Genomic DNA, 26137 nt, shown 5'->3' with positions numbered 1-26137 from the left:
GGTCTCTCGCGATGGCTATTGTTGCTGTTGTTGAGGTGCACCGAGGCAGCCCTAAACACGTGCGTAGGGCTTGACCTTGTATGCTCTCCAGAGCGCGAATGTTCGTCTTGCATGTATTTGATAAAACTGGCAGACTGTAACCAAGAGCAACCGAAAGCACTGTCAAACGCTGCCGGACTACTTGGCGCGGTAACACATGTGCAGCATCCACGCGCCCGTACCTTTCCCTTCATTGCCACAGAAAGTTGTCCGCGAGTATAGCTCTGCAGTGCAACGCGCCTGGCTTATACATGGATGACGTCAGGAAGATTAAACAAAAGCTAGAACAGAACGCAGAAGAACGCTATCGCGGAGCGCTTGTCCGCGCCAGAGCGCAGGAACTAGACGCGGGGGAGACGCCCACAAAGCGGGCGTTAGGGATGGAAAAAGCGCACGCAAGGCGGAATCACGTCAGTGAGATAGAATGGGCGGGACGCAGCACGACAGGTAATGAAGAAATCGGGCAAGCTTTCTTTGAGTATTATCAGGCATTTTAGGGGCGAAGCTCCTTATAGCGGCACCCGTTCCGTCCCCGTCGTAGTATTAGTAGTAGTGTGTAACCAGTCTGAGAAAAATGAGAAAAAAATTCCGAAGTTGTGTCCGTAGCGCGGAATCGAACCAGGGACCCCTCGCTTCCGAGCGCGCGGCGTTAGCCTACTACGCCACGAAGCGGACATGGACAAACGCACCACGATGGCTATAAATACCCAACATTAACGAAAGGCCGCGTTTCTAGCGCGTTTCTAACGCGTTTGTGCTAGCGCGTTACGGCCCGTGTAAGAAGCTGGTGTAAGACGCTGTGGCCTCTCCACTACCTTCAACGCGTTTCGAACGCGCTGCCCAAAACGGTGGCAAGTCAAGTTCAAGTCGAGGAGCGTTTATGAATACGGGGTGTATACTCTCTCAGCAGTCATGTGATCGCGTCGGCAAACGCGGTGCACGTTCCGGCATGTGTAAATGGCTGCGTAAGACGCTGTGGCCGCTCCCCCTTACTAGAGAGTACTGCACGTTTCTAACGCGTTTGTGCTAGCGTCCCCTTAAGGGGGAGATCCGATGATTCCCTCCGGAGCTTCGCCCACTCATCATCATTCACCTCGTGGATCTGCTGTCATTTTTTTTTTGATTAGCGGAATGTTGACCTGGACCGGTTTAAAGTTTTTCTGAGGGCGATACCACGACTAGACGAGGAACGAAAACTAAGACTGGAAATGGCCATTAGCGAGCAAGAAGTACAGCGTACAATATATAATTTAAACACTGAGAAATCACCTGGGCCTGATGGCTTGTTTGCGCCTTCTATAAAGCATTCAAGGAACAACTAGCTCCATTGCTGACTGCAGTATTTAATGAGGCATATGAAGTAAATGCATTGCCGAAGTCGTTTGGGACGTCACATACTGTACTTATTCCGAAAACTGATAAAGCAGATAAACTTAAGCAGGTATCGTCGTACAGACCCATCGCTCTGACAAACGTGGACTATAAAATTTATATGAAGGTTCTTGTTGGGAGACTACAGAGTTATAGGCGAAATAGTCGGCCCTCACCAAACGTGTGGGATCAAAGGTCGTTCCATCGTTTACAACATTCACAAGGCGCGATGTGTACTCGAATGTTGTGATGCCACATATGCACGCGTGGCGTTACTACAGTTGCACTTAGAAAAGGCTTTTGATTGTGTGCCACATTGTATTTTGTTTTGCATATTGGACAACACCAATATCGGTTCAGTCATCCGAGAGGGAGTGACTTTGGCGTACCGCAGCTGCACTACGAGGCTGATTGTTAACAAATCGCTGGGGGCACCCATAAACGTACGATGTTCGGTGCGCCAGGGTTGCCCCCGCAGCCCTGTATTATTTGACATCTATATAGAAGCGCTATGTCTTACTATAATACAGAACGATGCAATCCATGGATTCAATCCACAGGCGACCGAGGTTAAATTGCTCGCCTATGCAGATGATGTCGCGGTCCTTTGCAGGGACAGGGAAAGTATTACGAGAACAGTCGAAGGAGTGAAGCGCTTCAGTGAGGTAACCGAAAGTGGGGTAAACTGGGGTAAGTGCCTGGGATTTTGGCACGGAGAATGGCCTTCGACCCCAGACACATTTGCCAACGTGGCTTGGGTTACGACGCCACCAAGGTACTTGGGGGTGCCGCTGGAATTTTATAAAGACACTGATCCATACTGGCGAGCGCAGGCTCAAGAGACGCGAGAAAAAGCGGACCGATGGAAAAGTTCTCGTCTATCAGTCTTCGCAAGAGCTACGATATGCAATATTTTTTTCATCAGCAGGATGTGGTACGTAATGCAAGTGCTGCATTGTTCCCGAGTAAATGTGCAGAAGCTGCACCGTGTTTTTGCTGTCTTTGTTTGGGCGTCCAGTTGGGAGAGGTGCAGCCGCACGAACTTGTTTCGGCAGGTGAAGGCCGGTGGTTTAGGACTGGGACATTTTTTGTGCGACAGATTGTAAACAGGTTTTTATTTTTCCGAGATGTTAGAGACCCATTCCTGCGTACGGTGTGTCAACAAATACTCGGACGTGCATTGCCTAATTTTGTGGCGACGACGCAATATGTTTCAGGTGGCGTTCGTGGTTTCTTCAGAGAAATAATTGTAAGTCTCAAATTTCTAAATACACGTTTTTCGATGGAATATTTGAGTAGCGTTAATAGGAAAAATTGTACAAAGATGTTCGTGACGTGGTATTTCCGGTGCCCTTGTACAGGGCCGTATACTCTGGAGGCCCAGGTGGAAATGTTTTAAAGAGAGTTAAAAAAATGCAGGTGTCGCCGGGAACCAAAACCTTTTTTTTTTTCATGTTACACACTGGAACTTTAACTGTTAAGTCTTTTCTAGAGGAAAGCGGTTTCTTTCTACCTTGGACTTCCCACTGCCTCGTATGCAAGCAGCTTGAGACAATAGACCATGTTTTTCTTCACTGCTGGGAAGGGGTATATTTTTGGGATGTGCTACAAAGAACCATTAAAAAAGAATTACCGCTCGACTCTTACGGGATCAGGTACCTGCCAACAGATAATGAGGATGGTTTTCCGTTTGACCAGATTATGCTGATAAGCCACCACAGTATATGGCGCTCCCGAATGGCTGGCTATTTTTGTGACCCAGACGCAAGACGAGCACGCATGTATTTCCGCGAAAGTTTGCACAGGTTTCTGGAGATATTGAGAGCACAAACAGATGTTCCTGAGTGGCTGTCAAGGCTGGAGCCTTTGGTAGTACTCAGGGAATTTTAGAATAACAACACCTGGCCGCAGTGGCAATTTGGCCACTTGAGTGATCTGGCGTACTGTCTACTGTTTGTTCATTTGTTGTACTGTGTCGAAGCCCGGCAATAAAAAAAAAAAAGCTGTATGGCTGAGTGGTTACGGCGCTCGCTTCGGGATAATGCGTACGCGGGTTCGAATCGCGCACTGCTCCAGTCAGGTAGACTGCTCCCTCCCTGATAGTGAGAGTATATTTGGATCATCAAAACAGTGATGCGTTTATAATACCACCGATCCAAACAGCAGGCTAGTCACCAACAGCCCAGCGTTTTCTGCGTCAACGCCTCCTCCGTTGCAACGGCGGCGGCTAGAAACATGGCACGCGCGAGCGGCGCAGCGTGGCGCCAGCGGTCGAGCGCTGTATCTTCTAGCAATTGGAAATACGCGTGCCGGGAGACGTTATCCAGACCTGTGTAGGGCATCTACGGTTGAGTCACCTACTCGCCGATGTATTGGCGGTGAGGTTTCTCAGTACCTGTTTGGCGGTAGTCTGCGTTTGATGTAGGGCTTTCTGTAGATTGTGTTGTGTTTTTGCATCGAGAAGGTACCCCAGAATGTTATGGTACCTATGAATGTAAATTGGGCTGCCGTTGCATGCCATCGCATACGGTATGCCATTGTTGATTGGTTGGCTGCAGAGCGTACTTCTTGATGCCCCTGTTGAAGATCCCGATTCCTTTGCGGAGCGTGTGATTGAGTTTCTGGGTCTGGTAGCGTTTCGTGAGCCCTGCCAGAGCCTCTAACGTGTGTTGTAAATTACAGTCGAGCTGCTGGATGCGTGCATCTTCCGACATTCATTTGGTCACCGCCTCCACGTCAGCAAGGACGTCGCTTGTGCATGGCGCGAGGTCGGGCGCCGGCCTTTCAAAGGGGGGGGGGGGGGGGGGGGGGGCATGGGGTACAGCGCAGCCCGGCCTTATCGGTGCACTCATGAGTGCTGTAAGAACTGCAGAATCGGTACTATAGCGTGGATGCGCGCTTTCACAGCACGAAAAATTCATTCCATTCGATGCGTCTCTACGCGATACTAAGAAATATTCCTCTAGCGCTAATAGAGCAATGCTGTATTACGCTTTTATACCCATCCGCTAAATGACTGGTGGAAATGCGTTCGTGTTGCAGGGTTTCACAATTGCAAAGATGTGGAAGCCGACACTGCAATCCTCAAACTAACAGAATAGTTACCTAACGAAAGCAGAGAAGCGCAACTCTTCACCACGCACTTAACTCCACTGACCGCTATTCAAGTCACGTTCGTCTTATGTGAACAGGCGTAGTGTACCGTTTTCTTTACCGCTCAAGGAAGTTCTTTCTTGGCGTTTCCTGCTTTAATCATACCGCAAGGGAGGCCACTAACAAAAACTGACAAACCGGGAGTGCGAGTTACAGTGTCGGATAAGACGTTGTTGGGAAGCATACGTTCAAGAGCATTTTCGGCGTTCTCAGGAGAAAAACACTTATTTGATGCTGGTTCGTGTACTTCAGTTAGTAAGTGCTGTATAGACTGGCTTCGGCGCAAACATGATCGATAATACACATACAGTAGCCCACATCGATGGTAAACAAAGTCAACGTGGCTGAGGGCTCGTTTTCTGACGAAACGTGCAGTGGTTGTTTGTGTTCAATGCTTGATATATTAAAGGTTAGACTGGAACGTACATAAAGCGCGCAGGAATTGGTTCTTAGAAACGCCGAAATCAATAAAACAATTTCGACAGAACGCTGAACCGCTTTCAGTCATATGGGTAATATTTTAAGTACAGTAACTATTGCATGTCCGCCCTTTTGATATTATTCAACGCAGCGCTAGTTGTATTCAATTTCAACACTGCGTACCTGGGCTGGGTGCTAATTCACTAATTTTTAACGTCTACGAATTCTCACGGACCTTCCCACACTTTACAGGGGCTACCTATCTATCTATGTATGTATTTATCTATGTACCTAATCGTTTTGCCGCCTACCCGGGTAACTACGTAGTCCGTGGTCGAATGGGTAGTGCACTGGGCTGCTGTGCTGATAGAACAGGGTTCGAAGCTAGCCATCTGACTAACCTCGGTATGAGAGTGTGTGGCATGCGGTGCATACGTGCCGCGAACCTCTTTCACGCTTAACTGGGTCAGCGTAGATGCGGAACTGGGTAGGCACCACTGTCGGAAGAAGCTCTTCGATCTGCAATGAAGCTCTTTGATGCCAACTTGGGTCACTGGTTATGTGGCAGTGTGTGTGTGGCGCTCTTCAATGATCGTGTTTGACGCCAACATGCGTTGCTAGGTATGTGCCTCTTCTACAATCACGAGAAATATTTCTTGAATTTCCCCGATGCTGGGTGGAATCGAACCCACGTCACAAGGGTTCTTCAAGGGCAACAGCCCAATGCATTAGCAGGCTGCGCCACAAATGCTCTGCGTATGTGCCCATTTTCAATGAACGTCTCACGCAGTTGGGTCACTGAGCATGTGCCAGTGAGCGCGCAGCAATCGCGTTAAAAATTCTGCGTGCTCGCATGTACCGGTGAACCCCGCTTCTCGTCTCAAAGGACACGCAATTACTTCTCTGCAGCGCCACTAGATGTTGCAGCGTGTCCAGAAAGATACGCGGGAGAGTAGCCCCATTGCAGAATGAAGCTTTCTGAATGTTCGGACGCACCGACAGGTCATGGATTTCAGAGGCCACGCGCAGAATTCCCGGTGGCGGCGCTAGATGGCGCCACCGCCGGTTCTAGGCCATCTTGGAATTCACTACCGTGACTGCGTGTTTGTGCTGCTCTTTGAGCGTTGCGAGGTCTTAGCTAAGCACAGCTTGCAGCTCGCTCGCGACATTACGAAGCGGATCACACTAGAAAGTTTGATAGCTTGTTTGTTAGTTGCCGTCGATAGAGCTAACACAAAGGGAGATTACGTATATGAATCAATTTTAAACTTAGCACATGTGCCTCGCGCGTTATGAATATATGGCAGGTGATTCGTTCTTCCTAGCCATCGACATGACGAATTTTATAGCTGTGCGTGTTTCTGCACATGCCTCCCCACTATATATACGTGGTCATCGCTTCGTCAATGAAATTGTTGGAAGTCAGCGCTGCTGTGGGTCTTCCTTCTTCTATTCCTGTCTCTCGCGCTGTTCTTATTTAGTCTTATTATCTTAGGACTAACGTTAAGAGACAGGAAGAGAGCGGTGTGGATCAGCAAACAAACTGGGATGGCTGATATTCTAATTGACATTAAGCGCAAGAAATGGAGCTGGGCAGGCCATGTAATGCGTAGGATGGATAAGCGATGGACCATTAGGGTTACACAATGGATACCAAGAGAGGGGAAGCGCAGTCGAGGTCGGCAGAAAACCAGATGGGTGATGAAGTTAGGAAATTTACAGGCACAAGTTGGAATACGCTAGCGCAAGATAGGGGTAATTGGAGATTCCAGGGAGAGGCCTTCGTCCTGCAGTGGACATAAAATATAGACTGATGATGATGATGATGAACATCGTGCCCAAGTCTCTAGCCATCATAGTTCTTAGGAAAGCGCGAAGAAGCATTCCCACTGCAGTACACGCCTCATACTCAATTCGTTGTGACGCTGGCAATAAGTTGTGTCGCCATATTGAACCAATCTTACTGCCGACCACGGTGTAAGAAGAACAGGTGATCCGATGACATGGAGGCCACTGGTGGGAAACGCCTCTAACTAATGGTAGTGTTTCACGTCTGCACCGCTGGACGGCAGCACACGTTAGGAGGCTGAAAAAGCGGGAAGTTCGAACGTGTAACTGTACGTAAAGCGGGTTGAAAACAATTAAAACAATTTTTTACTGTTTATGTCTGCCACTATAATAATTGAAATCCCTCAGGCACCGAAACAGACGATAATGTCTCCGACATTGCGGTCGCGTCGCTTGATCTAGCAGACGGCGTTTGACAATGCCTGGAAGCAGTCACAGAAAAGCGCTGCGGGCAGACGATAAGTTATCTTTTTTATTATTATGCAACGTTTGCTTTGGCGTTGAGTAATATCAGTCATCCTTGTTCTCGGTAAGCGCTTAATAAAGTGTTCCCGTGGTATAAATACTGGCAAAGGACGAATACGTTGAATCACAAGAAAGGGAAGAAGAGAGATTTGCCGTCTGAGCGGCAACAATGCCTGGCGGAGACGGTTCGAGCCAGACTATTGGCAAGAAGTGTTTCGTTCCAAACTGCAAGAGTGGATATGACTCGTGCAAACACAAAGTATGCATATTCAGTGTCCCTAAAGAGACCGGTCGACTACAAGCATGGTGGGATGCCATACAACGTGAAGACCGAGTCCTGCGACCAGGCGACTACGTGTGCGAAAAGCACTTCGAACCAACGTACGTGTCAAAAACATGGACGGTAGTGCACAACGGAGTTGTTTTAGCCAGCACGACCCGAATAGCTTCTCTTCGGGTTCTCTTCAACGCGCTTCTCTTCAACACGCTCTTTGAAAATCCCTGTCTCGCCAGGAATCACATCACAGGGTATATATATTCTACATCGATAGACTTTCTTTCTGTTCGTTTGGAAGTTGCTTCCATTTGTTTTTCTGTTGCCTCGTAATTTTGAATAAAAACAGCAAGAGAAACAATCAGCGAATACTGATTCTATGGAACGATATATACGCATGGAAGGTGTCGCATGGTTCATAAGAAACAAACAGTGTTTATATTGGTGCTTTATGGACCCAATACTATGCACGGAGCATGCATGTGAAACGCACAAACTAAATTTTTGTTTGAGTCAACAGAACAATGATAGCACAGTTCACCGCATTACGCGAAAGCGCTTATATGCACTCAGGAGGATATTGTACGCGTTACTCCCTTACGCACTGTTTTTGCATGAGAAATGAAAGCGGGGACGAAGCGCATAGCGATGACAGATCGCAATTCGTCATCCAATTGTAACTTGCAAAATTAATTGTCAGCTGTTACAGCAAAAATGCGGACTGTTAGCGCCGCTTTGAGCGAAATATACGGTTTTGATTTAAAAATGCAGCAATCCTAGCGACACTCTGAAATAACTCCTTAAGGTTTCGAGAAATTAACATGATAACCTCAATATGAGAGCGTTAACACTAACAGGCGCCCTGAAAAACGCAGGCTGAAACAGCTGAAGCGCGCTCTCAGAGTATGTCTGCCCCCGGCCCCCATGCGCCCGGCGCCCAGCCTCCTAGTCGCGTGCGCCACCTAGCGGCATCCCAACATCAGTGAGACACGCCGGTCGCTTCCATCGGATCACCTCTTCTTCTTACACCGTGCTGCCGACAGTCATCGTGAGATGGGTGCTGTCTAATTTTTATATTTTCTAGCAAAGGTTGATTTGACCTAAACGTTTTACTCTCTATACAAATTATACCGCATATTATGCGCAACTTATATGCGATTTCCTTAATTATCAACCCGTAATAAACTTCCACTCGTCATACATAGAAAATTCATAAACGCTGAAACAAAAATCTGTATGCTGGTTTGTGGTATTTAGGGACGCTTCCGCACTTCTCAAGCACCAAGACCAGAGGGTGCATCATCTCGATCAGGCGAACTACGTAAAGAAAAAAGGAGGCCACGTGCGTTCACCATTCTTCAGTATCGTGCTGAAAAAGCAAGATAGCTTTGCGTAATATGGGCTATCAATGTGCATGTCTTTTATCGCGCACATTTGACCAATTATTTCACTGTCGGAGGCCCCTGGCTATCTGCATCTGTTTTCTTCTCTTGTTTGTCGTTTTACTATGAATTCGTTTTGATACCCGTAGTCTTCGTGGTGTGTGGTGCTGTCGTGTCTTCTGTTTTTATGTAACCAAGCGCGTTTGGTCAACATTCTTTTAGTGGGAGATAAATTCCTAACCTGTTTAAATGCTGTCTACATGAATCCTCGTCGTTTCCTGCTGTCCGTAATGATAATAATTGTACTAAACATTCAGGATCTTTTGTGCGCCAAAACTATTATCAGATTAAGAGGCACGGCATAATGGGGTTGTCTAGAATACTTTAGAGAAACTGGGGTTCTTTACCGGGGGCCCAATAGAGTGAGAAATTACTATAGTCACTTTAGGGGAAATTTAAAACTAATAATAATTTTCGTGTAGCCACTTCAAAGTCATCATTTCTCGAGGTATAATGCCAGCCGTGCTTGTTTAGTTTTTGTTTCACTAAAATTCACGGACATAAACAATTTCTTCTTTTCTTCGAAATTGGATTTCATTACTGCATACAAAACTGTCCTATTTCTGGGTCACTAATCACTTTCAGATGTTAAACTGTTGCTTTTCTTATTTTAATGTGTTACTATGTTATTTTGTAATTAAAAGAGCTATTTTATGTTCTCTGATTGTCCTGCGTACCATGTCACGATACACATTTCATACTCTGTGACATTCTTCTAAATACTGTAGAACTCCTTTACAACAAACGCATATAGAACGATACGACTTGTATAACGAATGATTAATTATGTCCCGGCGGGATTCCCATCTTGTCTATCTTTTTTGAATGCCTCTACAGCAGTCTTGTACGGAACGGCGTTCCTGCAACTAGTTCCTTTTGGGAGGAACGGAGGAACGCCACCGTTCCATTAAGCGTCGGTGGAACTGTAACGGTTACTCGTTACGTTTATGAAGGAATGGCAGAGGGAACGGCGTTACTTCTGTAAACGCTCCATGGTATCGAACAGACGCACGCACGTACGCAGCTCATCACGCAGGGTGGATGGCGACCAGGTCATGCCCAAAGAACTACCACTTGCCTGTTACGTGACTGTGGGGCATTTTTTTCGTGAGTTCTCCGTTGTATTGTTTTTAATACTAGACTTCAAGATTGTCACGTGACGCTCCATCCTGTATTTTCTTTCCTTCATGCCGGCCTGCCACAAATTAACCATGACGTCAGGATCCCAGCGCCACTCGAGAGACTTCGCGGCGGATGGAAAGTTTCCAGTCCTCACCTCCTCACGGCCACCGAAACCTTCCAGCCGAGGCACAGGATGAGCTGTCGCGGCACTTGCTTACAAGTTGACTACTCGCTGTCACCGAGGAATAACTTCGAGGAATTGAACCAATTTTCTCTCAAGGACAACATGGCAGTACCCTCAAGCGCTTCGGTGAAACGGCTCTTTAACATTGCCAACGAAGTGCTGAAGAAAAAATCACCAGCCCTTCCCCTGTCGAGAAAATGGGGCTAAGCAAAGCTTGTGGCAAGACCACGCTGTCGCAGGCGTTCTGCCTTATTTGCCCTGAACTCAGGGTCGGTGGCTCTTCGCTGGCGTTAGGCCTCAGCATCACGCTTCCGCAATTTGGGGTCCGCGGCTCTTCGCTGACGTTTCGACGGGGCTTCGGAAGCCCTCTTGCTAAAATCGGCGCGTCGACGACGAGCCCTTTCCCGCGCCAGTTCGCGGCGCCGTCGCTCAAACGCAGCCTGCTCCTCGGTGGAAGGCACCACGCACGGGCCTCCCATCCATACGCCGAAAGTGATCTGAGGCGAGGGAAGCCTGGCGGAGCGCGCAAGCTCGATTCACATAGGTCGCGAAGCTTCGGGCGAAAAGCGGTTCAGAACGAATTGTCACCGAAATGTCACCGAATTGTCAACGAAATGTCACCTATAGTCGGGTCTCCAACCTAAGCTGCTTCGCATTATCGCACGCTGAGCAGCATGTGTTGCCATTCGTTGCGCAATCCGGAGAGGAGCGTCGGAAAGGAGAGGAGGAATGCCGAGAGGAGAGGAGATGAAACAAGAAGAGGAGGGGGAGGACGATGCGCATGCGCAGTAGGGGTGTGGACGCCGCACGGCGGGGGGAGGGAGGGAGTGACATAGCCCCGACCATAAGCTGCTTCGCATCTAATAAATACCTTAAGATGCAGAGCATCTTATAGGGGCGGCCTGTCCCGCGGCGTCGTTGGCGTCGGCATCGGCGTCCGTCCGCACCTCTCCTCATTCTCTCCACGCCAGCTGTACGATAACGCCTCTCTCCCTCTTTCCACGCCATCTGTTCGATAACGCGCTTGTCCCTCCTTGTCTTCATCCGCCACCTGTGCGATAGCGCGCGCAGGCGCGCCTCTCTCTCTCCTCCTCCTCTCCGCGCCAGCTGCTTATATAAACCCGGTGCATGCGCCGCTGCCTCAGTTGCTGCTTCGGTTTAGTCGCGCTGCGCCGTCCGATGCGCTGAATGGACGCCAACGAATCTGTCAACAAACTGTCTGGCACACCTTCAAACAGTAGCAGCCAGTTCATTAACACAACTGAAGACAAGGCTGCGCAGAGAAGAGCTCGCGACGCAGAACGTAAATGTCGGCGACGTGCAGCGGATCCAGATTCAGTTCGCCAACGCGAAGCCGCTTTGAAACGTCAGCGTCGAGCAGCGGATTCCACACTTCGAGAACGCGAAGGCGCTTCGAAACGTCATCGTCGAGCAGCGGATCCTGAGCTTCGAGAACGGGAAGCCGCGTTGGTTCGTGAACGTCGGGTTGCGGATCCTGAGCTTCGGCAACGTTAAGCAGCGTAGGTTCGAGAACGTCGAGCAGCATCACGCCGTTCAAGCGATCTGATGCTGACCAACGCAAGTTAACACGTAATAAAAACGTAATAACACCAAGCTAAAAACGTTAATAACACCGTAATAACAACGTAATTAACGCCGTTATAACGACCGCGATGCTCCGCATCAGCCCATGGTTCCCCTCGGGAAGGTGGTGTAATTTTTCCAGCGCCCACCGTAAGAGCACCCACCGATATCGGCGGGCGTTGAAGCCGCTATCACTTGCAATGCAATTCAGCTCTTGAAGTGTGCAGAAAGGCGCGCTCGTAAAGTTAACCTGTTACAATACTCCCCCTCACATGCTGTGTTGTTTTGCTTGCCGACGTTTGTTCGAATTTGGTGACGCGGGCAGTCTCATTGTTTCTTAATCTATTCAGTCAAAAGCAGTAAGTTGCGACCGCCAGATAAAGGTTTAATTTAGTTGTTTTCGTGCGACAGCGCTGGCCGACAGGCTTTTCGTCCGGCGAAAGGTCGAGCACCCTACGCCAAAAGCGTTCGTCGGCCTCCAAAGTCCAAAGAAAGTATGTTCTGTGCAGGGATGCGATTTCGGCACCCATGCGGCTGACCTTTACCTGCAGCAGTTTCCGCGCTGAAAGCTCGAAACGCCCATCACTTCGAATGGCGGGGAATTTGAATATACAGCTCTACTGGCAGGCCCCCGAAAACAAATAGCGCGCCTTTGAGAACAAAGTGATGTCACTGCTGTTTTTAACGGATATGGCGTCACATTATTTTTACTTCCACTGAAAGTGTTCCCTCCTCACACAGATGGCGCTAAGCCCCATGAACCGCCGGGGAACCGCCATGTTTTGAACGTATGGGCTTCTATGGAAGCTTCGCTACCAGGTATATCTACCTTGGAGCGCGTGCCAAGTTCCTTTCCTTTTCCTCCCCGCGACACACCAAACGACGCTGATTGGTCGAGCGTGTCACGTGATCTAGCACCCGCGCAGCTTTCCCCGCACCAGCTCAACTCTGGGAGCGGAGCTGAAATGTGCGGCCCCGGTATGAGGCCCACGTGATTTCTTGCTTACTTTCTTTCTCTCTCTCTTTCTTCCTTCCTGCCTTGCTTTCTTTTAGATGCGAAGCAGCTTATGGCGGGGGCTTTGTCCGTCCCTCCCGCGGCGTCCCACACCCCCACTGCGCATGCGCGTCCCCTACCCCTGTCTCTCCTCTCTTACGCTCCCCCCTGTCTCTCCTGTAGGATACCTCTACTGTACGGATCGGCCGACCGCGTGCCACACCCCAACAGCGCATGCGCGTCCCCTCCGCCTCTCTCTCATCTCCTACGCTCCCCCTTTCTCTCCTCTAAGAATCCGGAGCGGCGAGAACGACAGGTGGTTGGACAGCTGCATACTGCGCTGGGGGCCGCCACGGTAGTTCCGCGGTATGAAAATGACGGAGCGCGCGCGCCTCATTCGCTCTCCTCCGCTGCCGCGAAGCCATCTCCTGCTCAAGCTAACCATCTCCCCGCTGCTTCGCATCCACACATGGTTCCCTTTAGCGGGAGATGAAGTAATTTTTTTCTTGTCCTGGCTCATGCACGCATATCTAATGCGGGTATGCGGCACACGTGATTTTATTATCGTTAATCGTGACGTAACTAACGAGCATATGATGTTATTGATGTCATGACCTATCAGTCATGTTAGTCATTCATTCGTATCCTTGCATGCCAATTTTGGTATATACCAAGGCAACGAGACGCGAGTTTTTGAGACGTATTCGATAGGGTTTTAGCATGGCACCACCACCACCGCCAACACTTGTGAGGCAATACAAGCTTCGCTTGAAAAACGGGTTCCTCTGTAAAGCACCAACCTGGAGATGCAACTCTTGCTAAGTTCAAACAAGGGACTTGACGTAGTCGAGGATATGTATTCTGGATATTTCTTTTTTCCCCTCATACCGCAATATTGAATTAGCATTCATTAAACACCTATGTATTGTTTTTAATGTAGTTTCTTGTGGAAGAAACTTAATTATATTGGTCCATGTGAGTAACTTTCTATTTGAACATCTGAAGCGCAGTATCCGGACTGCGCATTTGAAGGCACACACATATGGCACGCATATGGAAAGTGCCATATGTGTTGCACTTGTAATAGACGAGCACCAAAGCTCTAGTTAGACATGTATGGAGTATGTCCGGTGCTCCCTGAAAAATTCTTGTAGGAGCGTTTCTTTCGATTCTTATTATTTCCAGATAATCTGCTGCCTGCGATGTTCAAATTCGTATAATATACGTAGTTTGATGTGAGTTTTAAATTGCTCTTTGATTTCGTCTCAGGATTATCCGACACTATATTTTAATTAAAGAATCATAAAATGTAACGTTAATGTAACGACACGTTCCAATGTTCGAGGTGTAACTGGAACACGTTCCTTTCGCATTAAAGTAACTTGTAACGGGAACTCGTTTCAATATTGGCAAGGAACGAGGAACGAGCTTTCGTTCGGGTTGAGAGGAACATGTACAACACTGCTCTACAGTGAGGACTACTGCAACGAATTTCCCTGTAGAAAGAAGGAATCTAGGGGTCCGCAGTGTTGGTTGCATTACAATCAACACCACGTAGCGGTGCCTCAACATCCCTTCGCAGACGTCACTAAGCTCACACTACTATCACTAACGCCAGTGTAAGCGACGTACTTGGAGAGCGTGCAGACTCAGCACTTGCTAAGTTCTGCTGCACTGCTCCAGGAAATGTTTAATCCATACGCTGCTTACTGTAAACCAGCCGCAGGTGGGACGGCTGACGAGTGCGTGGCATATATTACAGGCCCACAGGGCAATTGAGTAAGGGGGGTTTACTCATTACAATGAAAGCACAAGCAAACTAGTATGGAACAGGGTTACAATGCAAGTGAACATCAAAAGGCAACGCAACCGAGGTAATTTCAAAATACAAAACAAGTTTCCAAAGCAAGTTAAACAAAAAAAATGCAGCACAACAGAATACGTTTCTGAAATAAGCAAGCACTAAAAGAGCCTTTGAGTATAAGTGAAGTAAGAATGATTACAATGTGATGATTTAATCGTAACTGACTAACGGAGAACCGGTGAAGTATTCAAAGCCATGTATGGCAGAAATGATGCGAAGGTCAATGAACAAACAAAAACATATTGACGGCAAGAAAGGTGATAGCGGCAATCGATTATCTGCAGCATGACCTTGTGGAGCTTCATCGTAGTATGCCTTGAATTTCGGTTTCAAGGAGGCCTGTTACAGTAGCACATGCCGCCAGACGGATTGTGCCCGCCGCCACTCACTCCCTCCAAAAAATTGTGAAAGTTATTTCGCTCAATTTCGGTTCAATTCATGGTAAATATTTTGTCTTATTGAACATGTTAAAATGCTATATTTTGAACAAAGTGACCGGTATAACAAAGGATTTCGGAGGTCCCAATCACTTCGTTAAAAAGCGTTCGACTGTACTACTTCTGTGTGACTACAACGTAAACAAAGAACCAATTGTGAATGCATTTTTCATCTCTGCAATCTATTCAGCGAAAGGGTTGCTGCGGTGTGTATTTACCTTTGCCTATCACAACAGTGGCCTTGGCGGGGTCATCTGGAACTGCCGCTGAATAATCGTAGGGTACGTATTCCCTGGAAGTAGAATGACAGACATGCTGTTAATCGTTGGTTTCACACAAGGGCCTATAGCGGGCTCCAATCATTAGGCGTACCGGCTCCAGCAAATTAGACAGACTAAGGAGTCCCGTGCGCGCCATTCTTTCAACTGCTATGTTTTGGGGTGGGCGGTCTACGACTTACTAATGACTGCAGCTTCCGTCAACTCATGCGCATATTCTGAATATATTTCACATGTATTGTGACTGAGTACATGTCTCCGTTTTATGCAGGTGGCGACCAAGGATGTTTCCCGAAATGCAACCATCCACAACTCAGTTACACCCACCCCGATTCAGCAACAACAACTGTCTATTCCTACTGGCATGTCATGTCACCACCATAGGACGACACCGCCTTCTCAGCTGCACAACCACACTATGTTTCGCCACTAGCTGTCAATCTCCGAAATTTCCGGTCGGCGGACCGTGCGTTTCGGTTCGCCACATTCTAGTTAGTTTTCGGGAGGAACTGTGTTTTCTCTCAGACGGCAAAGTTTGAGTGTCGTACCGCCGCCCTAACTCCTTCGAAGTCCTCGGTCGTTCGTGACATCCTGTATGTGCAAAACTATCGGCGTTATGATAGACAGAAGACAACGCTCCTTTGCCGCACGATTCTATATGACAGAGGTCGGATGCCAACTCCTGGTACTCATCGAAGAACTTCGGGAATAAAAAGAAATGATCCACCAAGTCGCGACGCAAAATAAAAGGTATACCTACGTAGTAGTTCAAATGATTAACTGAAGTTACATTGATTACATCTCTCTATTCTATTTTCTGTGAATTATTCAGTCATTGTGTTTCAAGCGATATTACTTCGACCTCATCTTCTTTACCCTTGACTCTTGGTTTTCCTTTTCTCTTTTCAGCGTTTGACGCGCTGAAATGCACCCCTCGCTCCGGTTTTCTTGTTGCTCTTTCACGCTACAGCTTCCTCCGAATTCTCGTGACATCCTTTTACAGTAAAGGCAGCAACGGAGACGTTTTGGACATCCTCACTCGAATTTGAACAGCCAACAGGAGAGGGACTGGCGTCGTATTCAGACGAATACATACCCCAACCGGAACCACCTACACAGAAAAGACCCCACGAGGTTCATTGACGAGTTCCCGTGGTGCACAGAAATGCACACACTAAAACACATCGCATGGGAGTGTCCCAAGAGGCCTCCGCACATAGACAGCCAAATAATAATAAAACATTCTCTCATGAGAAATAGGCAGTGGGAGGCATGGCTTGCGGACGAGGGCCGGGAGAGCCAATTGGCTCTTCTGGACCAAGCCCAGCGAACCACTCGTGCCAGTGGAACCCTGGAATAGAGGCACCAACAAGCGTGCCTTCTTTTATTTGTTCATTTTCAATAACCTTTTTACGCACTCACTCACTCACTCACTTTCACGCTACAGCGATGCATATGTCCTATGCATATCAACCCGGCGTGTTTATGACCTAGTCAAAACATACGTCCAAGGCTTAGGCACCGCAGTCACATCGCCAGCGGCTCTCCGTTGTTCTCCGACCCAGCTCTTCTCCGTCCCACACTCGGGCACTTCACGCCTTCTGATGGAGATCACTGCACTTCTGTTAGAGAGCACCTGATGGCGACACGGCTGTGCGCGACCGTCACACAGGCACTCACGACCATAGATTTAAATGAAGAAAAGCTGGACCAAGAAGTGTCATCCAAAAAGACGCTCCCATGTCAACACCTTTTTTTTGTAACGCTAAATCTAATCACAATATGACGCAAAACAAGCATTTTCGCGTAGCACTTATGTATGGACAATGTGAGAAGTTCATTTCATACATTTTTGAGAAATATCCGTTGGCTATTTATAAAATTTCTATATAAACCTTATGGTGCGAGAAAGGGTGCATTTAAAGATGCCTGCACTAGATGACGTCACCACATGGAGGAAGCGTCGTGTCGCGTCATTGCGCGTCTCGTCTGAATCGCATCTCGTTGTCTGCGCTGGCGTTGCTGCCAAGCGTAGCAACATAACAGTGCCCTAGCAGTAACCGATTTTACTGTATAGTTCTTATTAGAAGCTGTACCTCTAGAGTGGATGTGAGCATAACTCTATGCTCACAACCCACCCCTTCTGCGGCTTATTAAACTAATTTTCACATATGCTCAATTGCTTACCATTACTACGTGTTCTCGGCATGGAGACGTGTCATTTGATACCATTTCCTGATCATACACCTACAAGTGCTCCAGTGGTAAGCTTCGTGCGACAAACCGACAAGCTGATGACAGAGATCACTGGACTCGTCCTTCCCCCGATTCCCGATTTCTTGTGCGGGACACCGGTGTTTTCCCTGCTCCACTTCAATATTCTGCCACCTACTGGTACCACACTAGTTCCGGTTCACGCGTCCATACACCAGTGCCACCTGCTTTGTCAATTAAGTGGAAATGACCGGGAAATGCAGTGAGTACGGCGAGTATCTTCCGCCCATCGTCCAGCCGTCTCTTCCACGTGACTCAGATCTCGTTTAATATTAGATTAGGCAACTGCTATTTAACCGATGTCAAACATCAGCTACTATCGCGTGGTTTTTCTAACACTCACTTTTCGTGATAGTACCTCTAGTTGGAATTACAACCTGAGCTCCTATAATGAGAAATGCAGGTAATAACCTCTTCATTACTAGTAAGAATAAGGCCGTAGTGATCGTTTATAATTGCAGAGACCACATGCCCGTATTTTAGATGCGAGAGCATCTTACGCTCGGGGCAGTGTCCGTTCTGCGGCGTCCGCACCCATACTGCGCATGCGCAACTCTCCCTCATTCTCCTCTCCTACGCAGGTGCGCGCTCTCCTCCTCCCCTCTCCCCCTATCCGACACAGGTGCGGTGCAGCAAATCATTGTATATATGTATATAACTCTCTCTCTCACTCTCTCCCTCTCTCTCTAACGGTACGCCGGTAGGCGGCGCAAGTGTCGCGGCGCAGTATAATGCGCGCGTTCGCTGTGCTTCCGTCATTCTCTCTCTGTGCAACGATGTGCGAAACGCCATGAACAACGTCAACGCCGGCGCTAGTTGCAGCGGCAGCGCCACCGCCGCGGAGCCGAGGAAGGCTCGGGAAGCCGAACGTAAACGTCAGCGTCGGCAAGCGGACCCCGAACTTCAGGCCAGGGAAGCCGAACGTAAACGTCAGCGTCGGCAGGAAACGTCTACCGAAGCAACACGGGCTCGGCACGCTGAAGTGGAACGTCAGCGTTATCAAGCCGGCCCCGAACTCTGGGCTCGGAAGTCGCAGGGCAACGGCAGCGTCGAGCGGCAGCTCGCGATCACGAAGCGACGAGGCAAGGCGGGTCTGTGGCCAGAGCAGCAACACGTTCTAGGCCATTACAACGTGCGGGCTTCGACGGTGCTGACGCGCGGTTCAAGCGCGACTTCCTGGATCGGAGCTTCGGGCACAGCTGCAACGTGTGCGGCCGACTTTGGCTCGACAACAACCTTTGCGATGCATTTCCCAAGATCACAAGCAACCCACCACCATCAGGGGAACATGCATAGACCTCGTCTTAGCAAATTTCAAACTCGACCCTCTGCAGCAAGACCCATTGACGCTAAACTTCACCGACCACAAAGCCGTCTTCAAGGTACCGCGCGCACCGACACTAGGAATCACGTACGATCTCTAAATAAAGACGCAACAACCCCGTACAAACGTCTCCTCTCTTCTCAATACATTCTCTCACTCTATCTTTCATTGGGTTGTGTTGACAAGTGAAACGAAACGGAAACTCGATGCGCACCCCCCGCGATGCTTTCGCATCCCACCATGGTTGCCCGTGGGGTGATATGATGTGATTTTTGTAGCGTTAGCTACACTGACCTAGCCAAGCCCGTTTCGCGCGGCACATCAAGAGCCGTGCTGCGCATGCGCAAGGATCAGTGATGTCACACGGCTTGCGCACCGGAGCCACCGGAGCCGGCACCTCTCGCGCACTCCGCCGCCGCCGGTCTGCGCATTCCAGAGGAGTGACGTCGTAGCCGTGGTAGACGCACTGGCGCCGGCGCTTGCTTGCTGTGCAGTCGCCGTCTGACACTGCGCTGGAGCCGCTGCGCTTCTGACTGGCGTTTGCCAGTGTGGTATAGCCATGGAGAAGGAGAGCGCAAATGCTGCTCAACAGCGCACAAGAACGGAGAAGCTTGACTCATCGGATCCCGAAGTAGTTGCCTGGCAATTAGCGGTTGAGCGTAGGAGGAATGAACAGAAGAAGGCTATATACATGTGCCACATAATCCGTATACCGCGTGTGTGTCATTGGAGCAGCAGTAAGCATGACAATCAAGCTAATCCTTGACAATCTAGACAACCAGGAAAGCTAAGAATAATCAGCTGAACCTTTGCTAACGCTACGTATATCCTGGCATAGCCGAGCTAAGCCACTTTTTTTAAGCTGAAATCGAAAGACATAGATAGATAAATAGATAGATAGATAGATAGATAGATAGATAGATAGTAGATAGATAGATAGATAGATAGATAGATAGATAGATAGATAGATAGATAGATAGATAGATAAACTTAATTCGAAGATAGTTTTGTTTTGCCCCAATGGGACATCGCTAATGGTCAGGGCCCCTAGTCCAGGGCTCCGCTGGCTCTTGCCATCTTCTCTGCTCTCTGGATCAGCTTGAGCTGGTCGTCGAGGGCCGAGCTGGACAGCAGTGCCTCCCATTGCTCCCTCGTGGTGTTCGTCTCATGGTGTTCTATGTTGTGTAGCGTGCACTCCCACGTAATGTGGTATAGGGTTGGTGTGGCCCTACACCACGGGCATTCGTCCCTGTAGGCTGTGGGGTGCAGGCGATGTAATATGTGTAGGTTCATGTAAGTGCCTGTCTGGAGCCTACGCAAGGCAGCGGCATCCTCCGTCTTTAGTATTCGATGGGGTGGGGGATATCGCAAGCGACTCCTTCTGTGGTAGTTCAGGATTGCTGAATACTCGGGGTCCACGGGGTCACGGTCATCTGCAGTCGGCGTGATGAGTGCTCGGTTATGTGCAAAGTCTCGAGCTGCTCTGTCGGCATACAGGTTACCCGTGATGGCAGCGTGACCCGGTATCCAAATGATGATTATGATGGTGTTGTCGTCGGTGTCCTCCTTGGGTATTTGGGCTAAGACTTGTGCCGCAGGTCTTGCGATTCTTCCCTGTAGGAAGTTGCGGCAGGCCTGCTGGGAGTCCGTGAGGATCGTCAGTGGTTTGCTTACGTGTTGGCCTTCGTGGATGGCTAACGCGATGGCCAGCTCTTCCGCTTCCGTGATCGTGCAGGGGCGGGTCGATGCACTGGAGGTGACGTGGCCTCGGCGGTCGCAGACCACTGCCATTGCGCCCTTTTTCTTCGTTCCGTACATAGCGGCGTCCGTAAAACGGGCCGTGGTATCGAACCTGAATGTTTTCTCTATGTATTGGGCCCTCGCTTTCCTCCTTCCGGAGTGTAGGTTAGGGTGGTATCGGGGCAATGTGATACCTGTCCTGGACGTGACGAGGTATCGTGCAGGTTTCTTGGGTTCGTATTGTTGTGGCTTTGAAGCCCAAGGTTTGTAGGACCTGCCGGCCGGTGTGAGTCCGCGCAAGTCTCTGTTGTTGTGAGACATGAAGGGCTTCTGTAAGTTCGCTGAGGGTGTTGTGTAACCCCATCGCCAATAATTTCTCAGTCGATGTACTCATCGGCAGGCGGAGAGCGGTCTTGAAAGCCATCCTCAAGAGCGTGTCGGCCTGTTTCGTCTGGGATTGTGTGAGATGGTAGTAGGGCAGGCTGTATGTGATTCTGCTCACCACCAGGCTTTTGACCAGTCGGAGTGTGTCCCCTTCCTTCATGCCTCTGTTCTTCGATGTTACATGGGATATCATGCGTGATATCGCCTTGACACTGGTTTTGAGGAGCGTAAGGGTGTGTGTAGCACGCTGGTTAGACTGCAGCCGCATGCCCAGCACCCTGAGCAATGACGTTTCTGGTATGAGGCTCCCGTTGAGGTATACCTCGATTTTTCGTGTTGGGTCTGTGGGGACTGTGTGGTTACCCCGGCCTCACCAGACTCGTATGAGTTCAGATTTCTCTGGCGAGCATTGTAGTCCCCGTTGGCTGACGTATTCTTGGATGAGGTCAGCTGCAGTTTGCAGCCGTTCTTCTTTTTCAATAAGGGACCCTGTTGTGGTCCAGAGTGTTATGTCGTCTGCGTAGAAGGCGTGGCGGAGGCCTTCTACGTCCTGCAGTTTTCTTGCGAGGCCGATCATGGCGACATTGAAGAGCGTGGGTGAGATGACTGCTCCTTGTGGTGTGCCCTTGTTGGGAGGGTGGTATACTGCAGTTTGGATCTCCCCAATCTTCAGCTCTGCCGTGCGGTGGCTTAGGAAGCTCTGAACGTACTTGTACGTTCGCTCACCGCAGTTGGTGTTGGCGAGCCCTTCTAGGATTCCTTGGTGGCTGACGTTGTCGAAAGCTCCTTTGATGTCGATTGCTAGGAGGGCATGTTCGCCGCTGCGGGGAACGTTGCTGAGGACTTCTTCCTTGATTTGGAGTAAAACTTCTTGTGTGGACAAGCCTGCGCGGAAACCAAACATGGTGTCTGGCAGGTGCTTGTTGTCTTCTAAGTGTCTCTGTAGTCTTTTGTGTATGATTTTCTCGTACACCTTGCCGAGGCAGGATGTGAGCGAGATTGGTCTCAGATTTTCAATTGCCAATTTCTTCCCCAGTTTGGGGATCATGATTATGCGTGCGTGTTTCCACATCGCCGGCACCGTACCTTGTTCCCAGTGTTGGTTGAGAAAGGCCGTGAGCGCGGAAATGGTCCTTGTCGCTAAGGTTTCTGATCATGGCCTTCGTGATACGGTCCATGCCCACCGCTGTGTTACGGGTGGTGGCTGCGATGGCCGCTCTCACCTCGTTTTCGGTGATAGGTTCGTCCAAAAGTGGGTTGGGTTGTCCCATGTATGGTGTTGTACGTGGTTGAGTGGGGGCTGGATCTCCATAGCACTTGCCCTTGATGGCGTCGATGAGGTCTTGTTGGCTGCCTGGGTAGGTGTGTAGTAGCCGCTCCAGGGCCTTTTGCCCCTCGAAAGAAATTAAAAATCCTGACCATTTGACATAGCCATGCAGCTTATAACTCCGGCGCAGCTTGAGCAATTTCGTCATGATCTGGTTCTTGTAGAACAGAAGGCTGTGTTTACTGCAGACAGTGTAGATAAGGCATGCTAATCATAACTGCAGATCTTTTTTGATACCTATCGGCGTATTATCCTATGCCTATTCACAACACACCTCCTGTTAAGGTTCTTAGGTGGTCAATCCCGACGGAATTATTAAAAAAACAATGTGCTATAGAAAAAATACTTTACGTCCCGTGATCTAGCAGATATAAAAATGTTTTAAACAGTGCCTATTTGTTAGAATAACAACTTCTCCCCTGCCAAGACAAGCTAGACTGCAAATTAATTTGAAGCTTATGCCAATGAGGACAGGAAAATGTGGCAACATATGAAGTTCTTGCTGTCTCGGTCTACACGTCTTCTTTCTCACATCTTTATTAAAGGTCGGAAGACCAGCGAAGCTGTACTATGGTGGGAATTATGTATTTTCAACTTTGACTATTAAGGTGTGATGGCGTAATTGGTTATTTCAACTATTTAAGAATGAGAAATATATATGATCCGGTGGTTTTTTATTTATTTAGTGACCACAGTGAGCATGGCCTTATGGTCGCTGTGGTGCACCGCCATAGTGTGTACGGCTACGGTAGGCACGTTCTTCAGAAACACGAGGTTTATACATGTCCAGTGTGTTGTAGTTGGTACCCTCGGTTCATTCACACACGTCAACCCGAAGTGCTCGAGCATAAACGAAGTGAACCACTTTCCATCCGGCCGTGCAATGTCAACGTTGAAGTCACCCGTCATTACGATAGATGGTACGTCGTCGAACATAATAATCATCCAGAGAAGTCTATAATGAATGTTTCAGTGTCTCAGGCTTCGCGGGTGGAACGTACTTACATGACGGTGACCATCGCGCATCTTGACGGCACACGCGTCAGCGCAAGCGGAGACGATGGCATCGTTCGCCACCGGCATCAGCTATCGCTGGGCTACACGAAGGAAATCGTTCCGCGCGAAGATGGCAACGCCTCCGGCACGGCCGCCGGCGCCGATAGCATTGCCGGCTCTGCTGTCGTTCGCGGCGTATTTGGCCGACGACCTCTTGTTCGACTAGGGCTTCCGAACCACTGGACGTACAGTCGCAATCTTTTTGAGGGTGAACACGGGAACGCGTGGCCTTCTTAAAGCCCCTATATATAAAAAGTAGCGCCATTCTTAGATCTTGCCGCCACCGCGCTCACCCCGGCGTTTCCTCCTTGCCGCCTCCTATCGTCCCAGCCTCCTCCGCTCCCCCATTGGCCAATCCGTGTCACGTGGAAGCACGCGTTGCGCTTTTGTATATTTTTTTCTTTCCAGCGCGCTCCGACTGCCATTCTCGGGCCTGTGCGACGAAAGTGCTGTACGCACAAACGGATCAAACGTGTTAGGGACAAGAACTCCGTTGTGATGGCATGCTGCTGCGCCTTAAGTTGCCGCTTACGGACAAGGCGAGGGCAAAAGGCTTTTTTTGTTTACCATCCGGCGTGCGCAAACGCTTGCTGCACACTTGATATTTGCGCCATCTCGCATCGTCGCGTTGATACTTCCAAAACGGCATTATTAAGACCAGTTACTGACTGACGAAGCAAAATCGCGCCTCAAAAACTTCTCCGCAGGGCGCGATCGAAGTTTTCCTCGGATTTCCTCTGTTAGCGCGTTAGCTGTCGTCTGCCACGGCAGGCCCGACGCAGGCGGCGCCACTGTGGATATCGCGCCTCGATCGCGCTGGTCGCGCCGAGCGCGATAGTGGAACGGAGGAGGAGGGAAGTGGATGGCGCTACTTTTTATATATAGGGGTTTTAGGCCTTCTGAGCTCACAGGGCGGTTCAGCGGCGGCAACGAGAAGCATTGCTCATGCGCAGTGTGTCCGGCGTGCGCAAATTCTCCCGCCGCGCGCACTGCGCGTCGGGCAAGGAAGTGCGTGTCGCCTGCTGCGCGCGTACCGCAATAAGGCAGCCGTAATGTTCGGGATTGGTCGTTGAAAAGAAAAGTGTACAATCATTGCATACTACCGGTGCTAACATATGGGGCACAAACTTGGAGGTTAACAAAGAAGCTCGAGAACAAGTTAAGGACCGCACAAAGAGCGAGGGAACGAAAAATCCTAGGAGTAACGTTAAGAGACAGGAAGAGAGCGGTGTGGATCAGAGAGCAAACGGGGGTAGACGATATTCTAGTTGACATTAAGCGGAAGAAATGGAGCTGGGCAGGCCATGTAATGCGTAGGATGGGTAACCGGTGGACCATTAGGGTTGCAGAATGGATACCAAGAGAAGGGAAGGGCAGTCGAGGACGGCAGAAAGTCAGGTGGGATGATGAGGTTAGGAAATTCGCAGGCGCAAGTTGGAATACGCTAGCGCAAGACAGGGGTAATTGAAGATCGCAGGAAGAGGCCTTCGTCCTGCAGTGGACATAAATATAGGCTGATGATGATGAATGTTCGGGATTGCTGACGATGTTGAACTTCTCATAACGCTCCCCACGATGCTTGTGCTCCCCACGATACTCCCCACGATGTTTGTGGTGCCGTAGTGAAGCTCACTGCCTTCCGCATTCGACATGGTGGACAAAAAGAGCAGTTATTGGCGAGCTGGCGGGGAATGTCGGGCTTTCAAGAAAGCAGCCATTCCCTACTGCTAGAACTTTCCCCATATCCAGGACTTCACTCCACGAGTGTACGATTTTAAGCAATAGAGATTTGGTCAAAACATATAACCAGATCTCTGTCGAGCCTTGAGACAAACCGAGAACTGTCATCTTAGCTCTTTTTTGGCAGGATAGAGAAACTTCGCATGTTCTTTAGCCCACCCAACCTTCCTGAGCCATTTCAACGGCTTGGTGACGAAGTACTGCGCTACTTCACCTATACGGCTATTTTTATAATATCCTCGTCTTCAGTCGCACTATCAACGACCATGAGAGCTACCTTCATCAATTTTTTACCCAAATGCAGCATTATGGTCTCGTCGCTGACGCGCCCAGGAGCGAACTATAGTCGAATACAACTTTAGAAGGCAGCGGCATTTGCCCCACACGAGCCTCCACCAATAGGCGCGCACTTCAGGTGACGTCATGAGCCGGACGGCTGGTGACTCCGCCGACGGAGAACATGCCTAACATGGCCGCCCTCTTATCGAACTGTGCCAGAAAAGATTTGTGAAAGCAACCTCCAACGCAAAGATTCGTTGCTGCCAGCTCAGCGTGCAAACGACCGATCGTTGCAGCAGTGTGATAAGATAGCCGAGCGTCTAGCAGCGTCGTTCGAGTGTTGTGTAGCACCGTCGATTGATTGCTTTCCACCAATGCTAACAATCAGTGACTAACACGCGCTGCTTGAGCGCATGTCATTGGATTGTTAACGGTCAGGCGTTTGGGAGCAGTATTTGTTTCCTTAATGTCAGCCTCAGCGCTAATATAAAATTATGACTGATACACTGGTGCCGTTACAAGGGAGCTTGGCATGAAT

General features: G+C 49.3%; 1 protein-coding gene across 1 annotated transcript in view; it reads right to left on the bottom strand.

Annotated features, from left to right (window-relative positions):
• LOC119462852 (uncharacterized) overlaps positions 1 to 26137 on the bottom strand; it is a 91017-nt gene that overhangs the window by 39142 nt on the left and 25738 nt on the right. The window contains exon 3 of the mRNA XM_049672039.1: positions 15416 to 15489. Within this exon, the coding sequence (XP_049527996.1) occupies positions 15416 to 15489 (74 nt within the window). The remainder of the gene's footprint in view (positions 1 to 15415; positions 15490 to 26137) is intronic.

Source organism: Dermacentor silvarum, chromosome 8 (assembly GCF_013339745.2).
Source record: "Dermacentor silvarum isolate Dsil-2018 chromosome 8, BIME_Dsil_1.4, whole genome shotgun sequence".
In the NCBI taxonomy this organism is placed as follows: domain Eukaryota; kingdom Metazoa; phylum Arthropoda; class Arachnida; order Ixodida; family Ixodidae; genus Dermacentor; species Dermacentor silvarum.
Note: the sequence above shows the minus strand (reverse complement) of the source record. Positions and strands in the feature narration are given on the sequence as shown.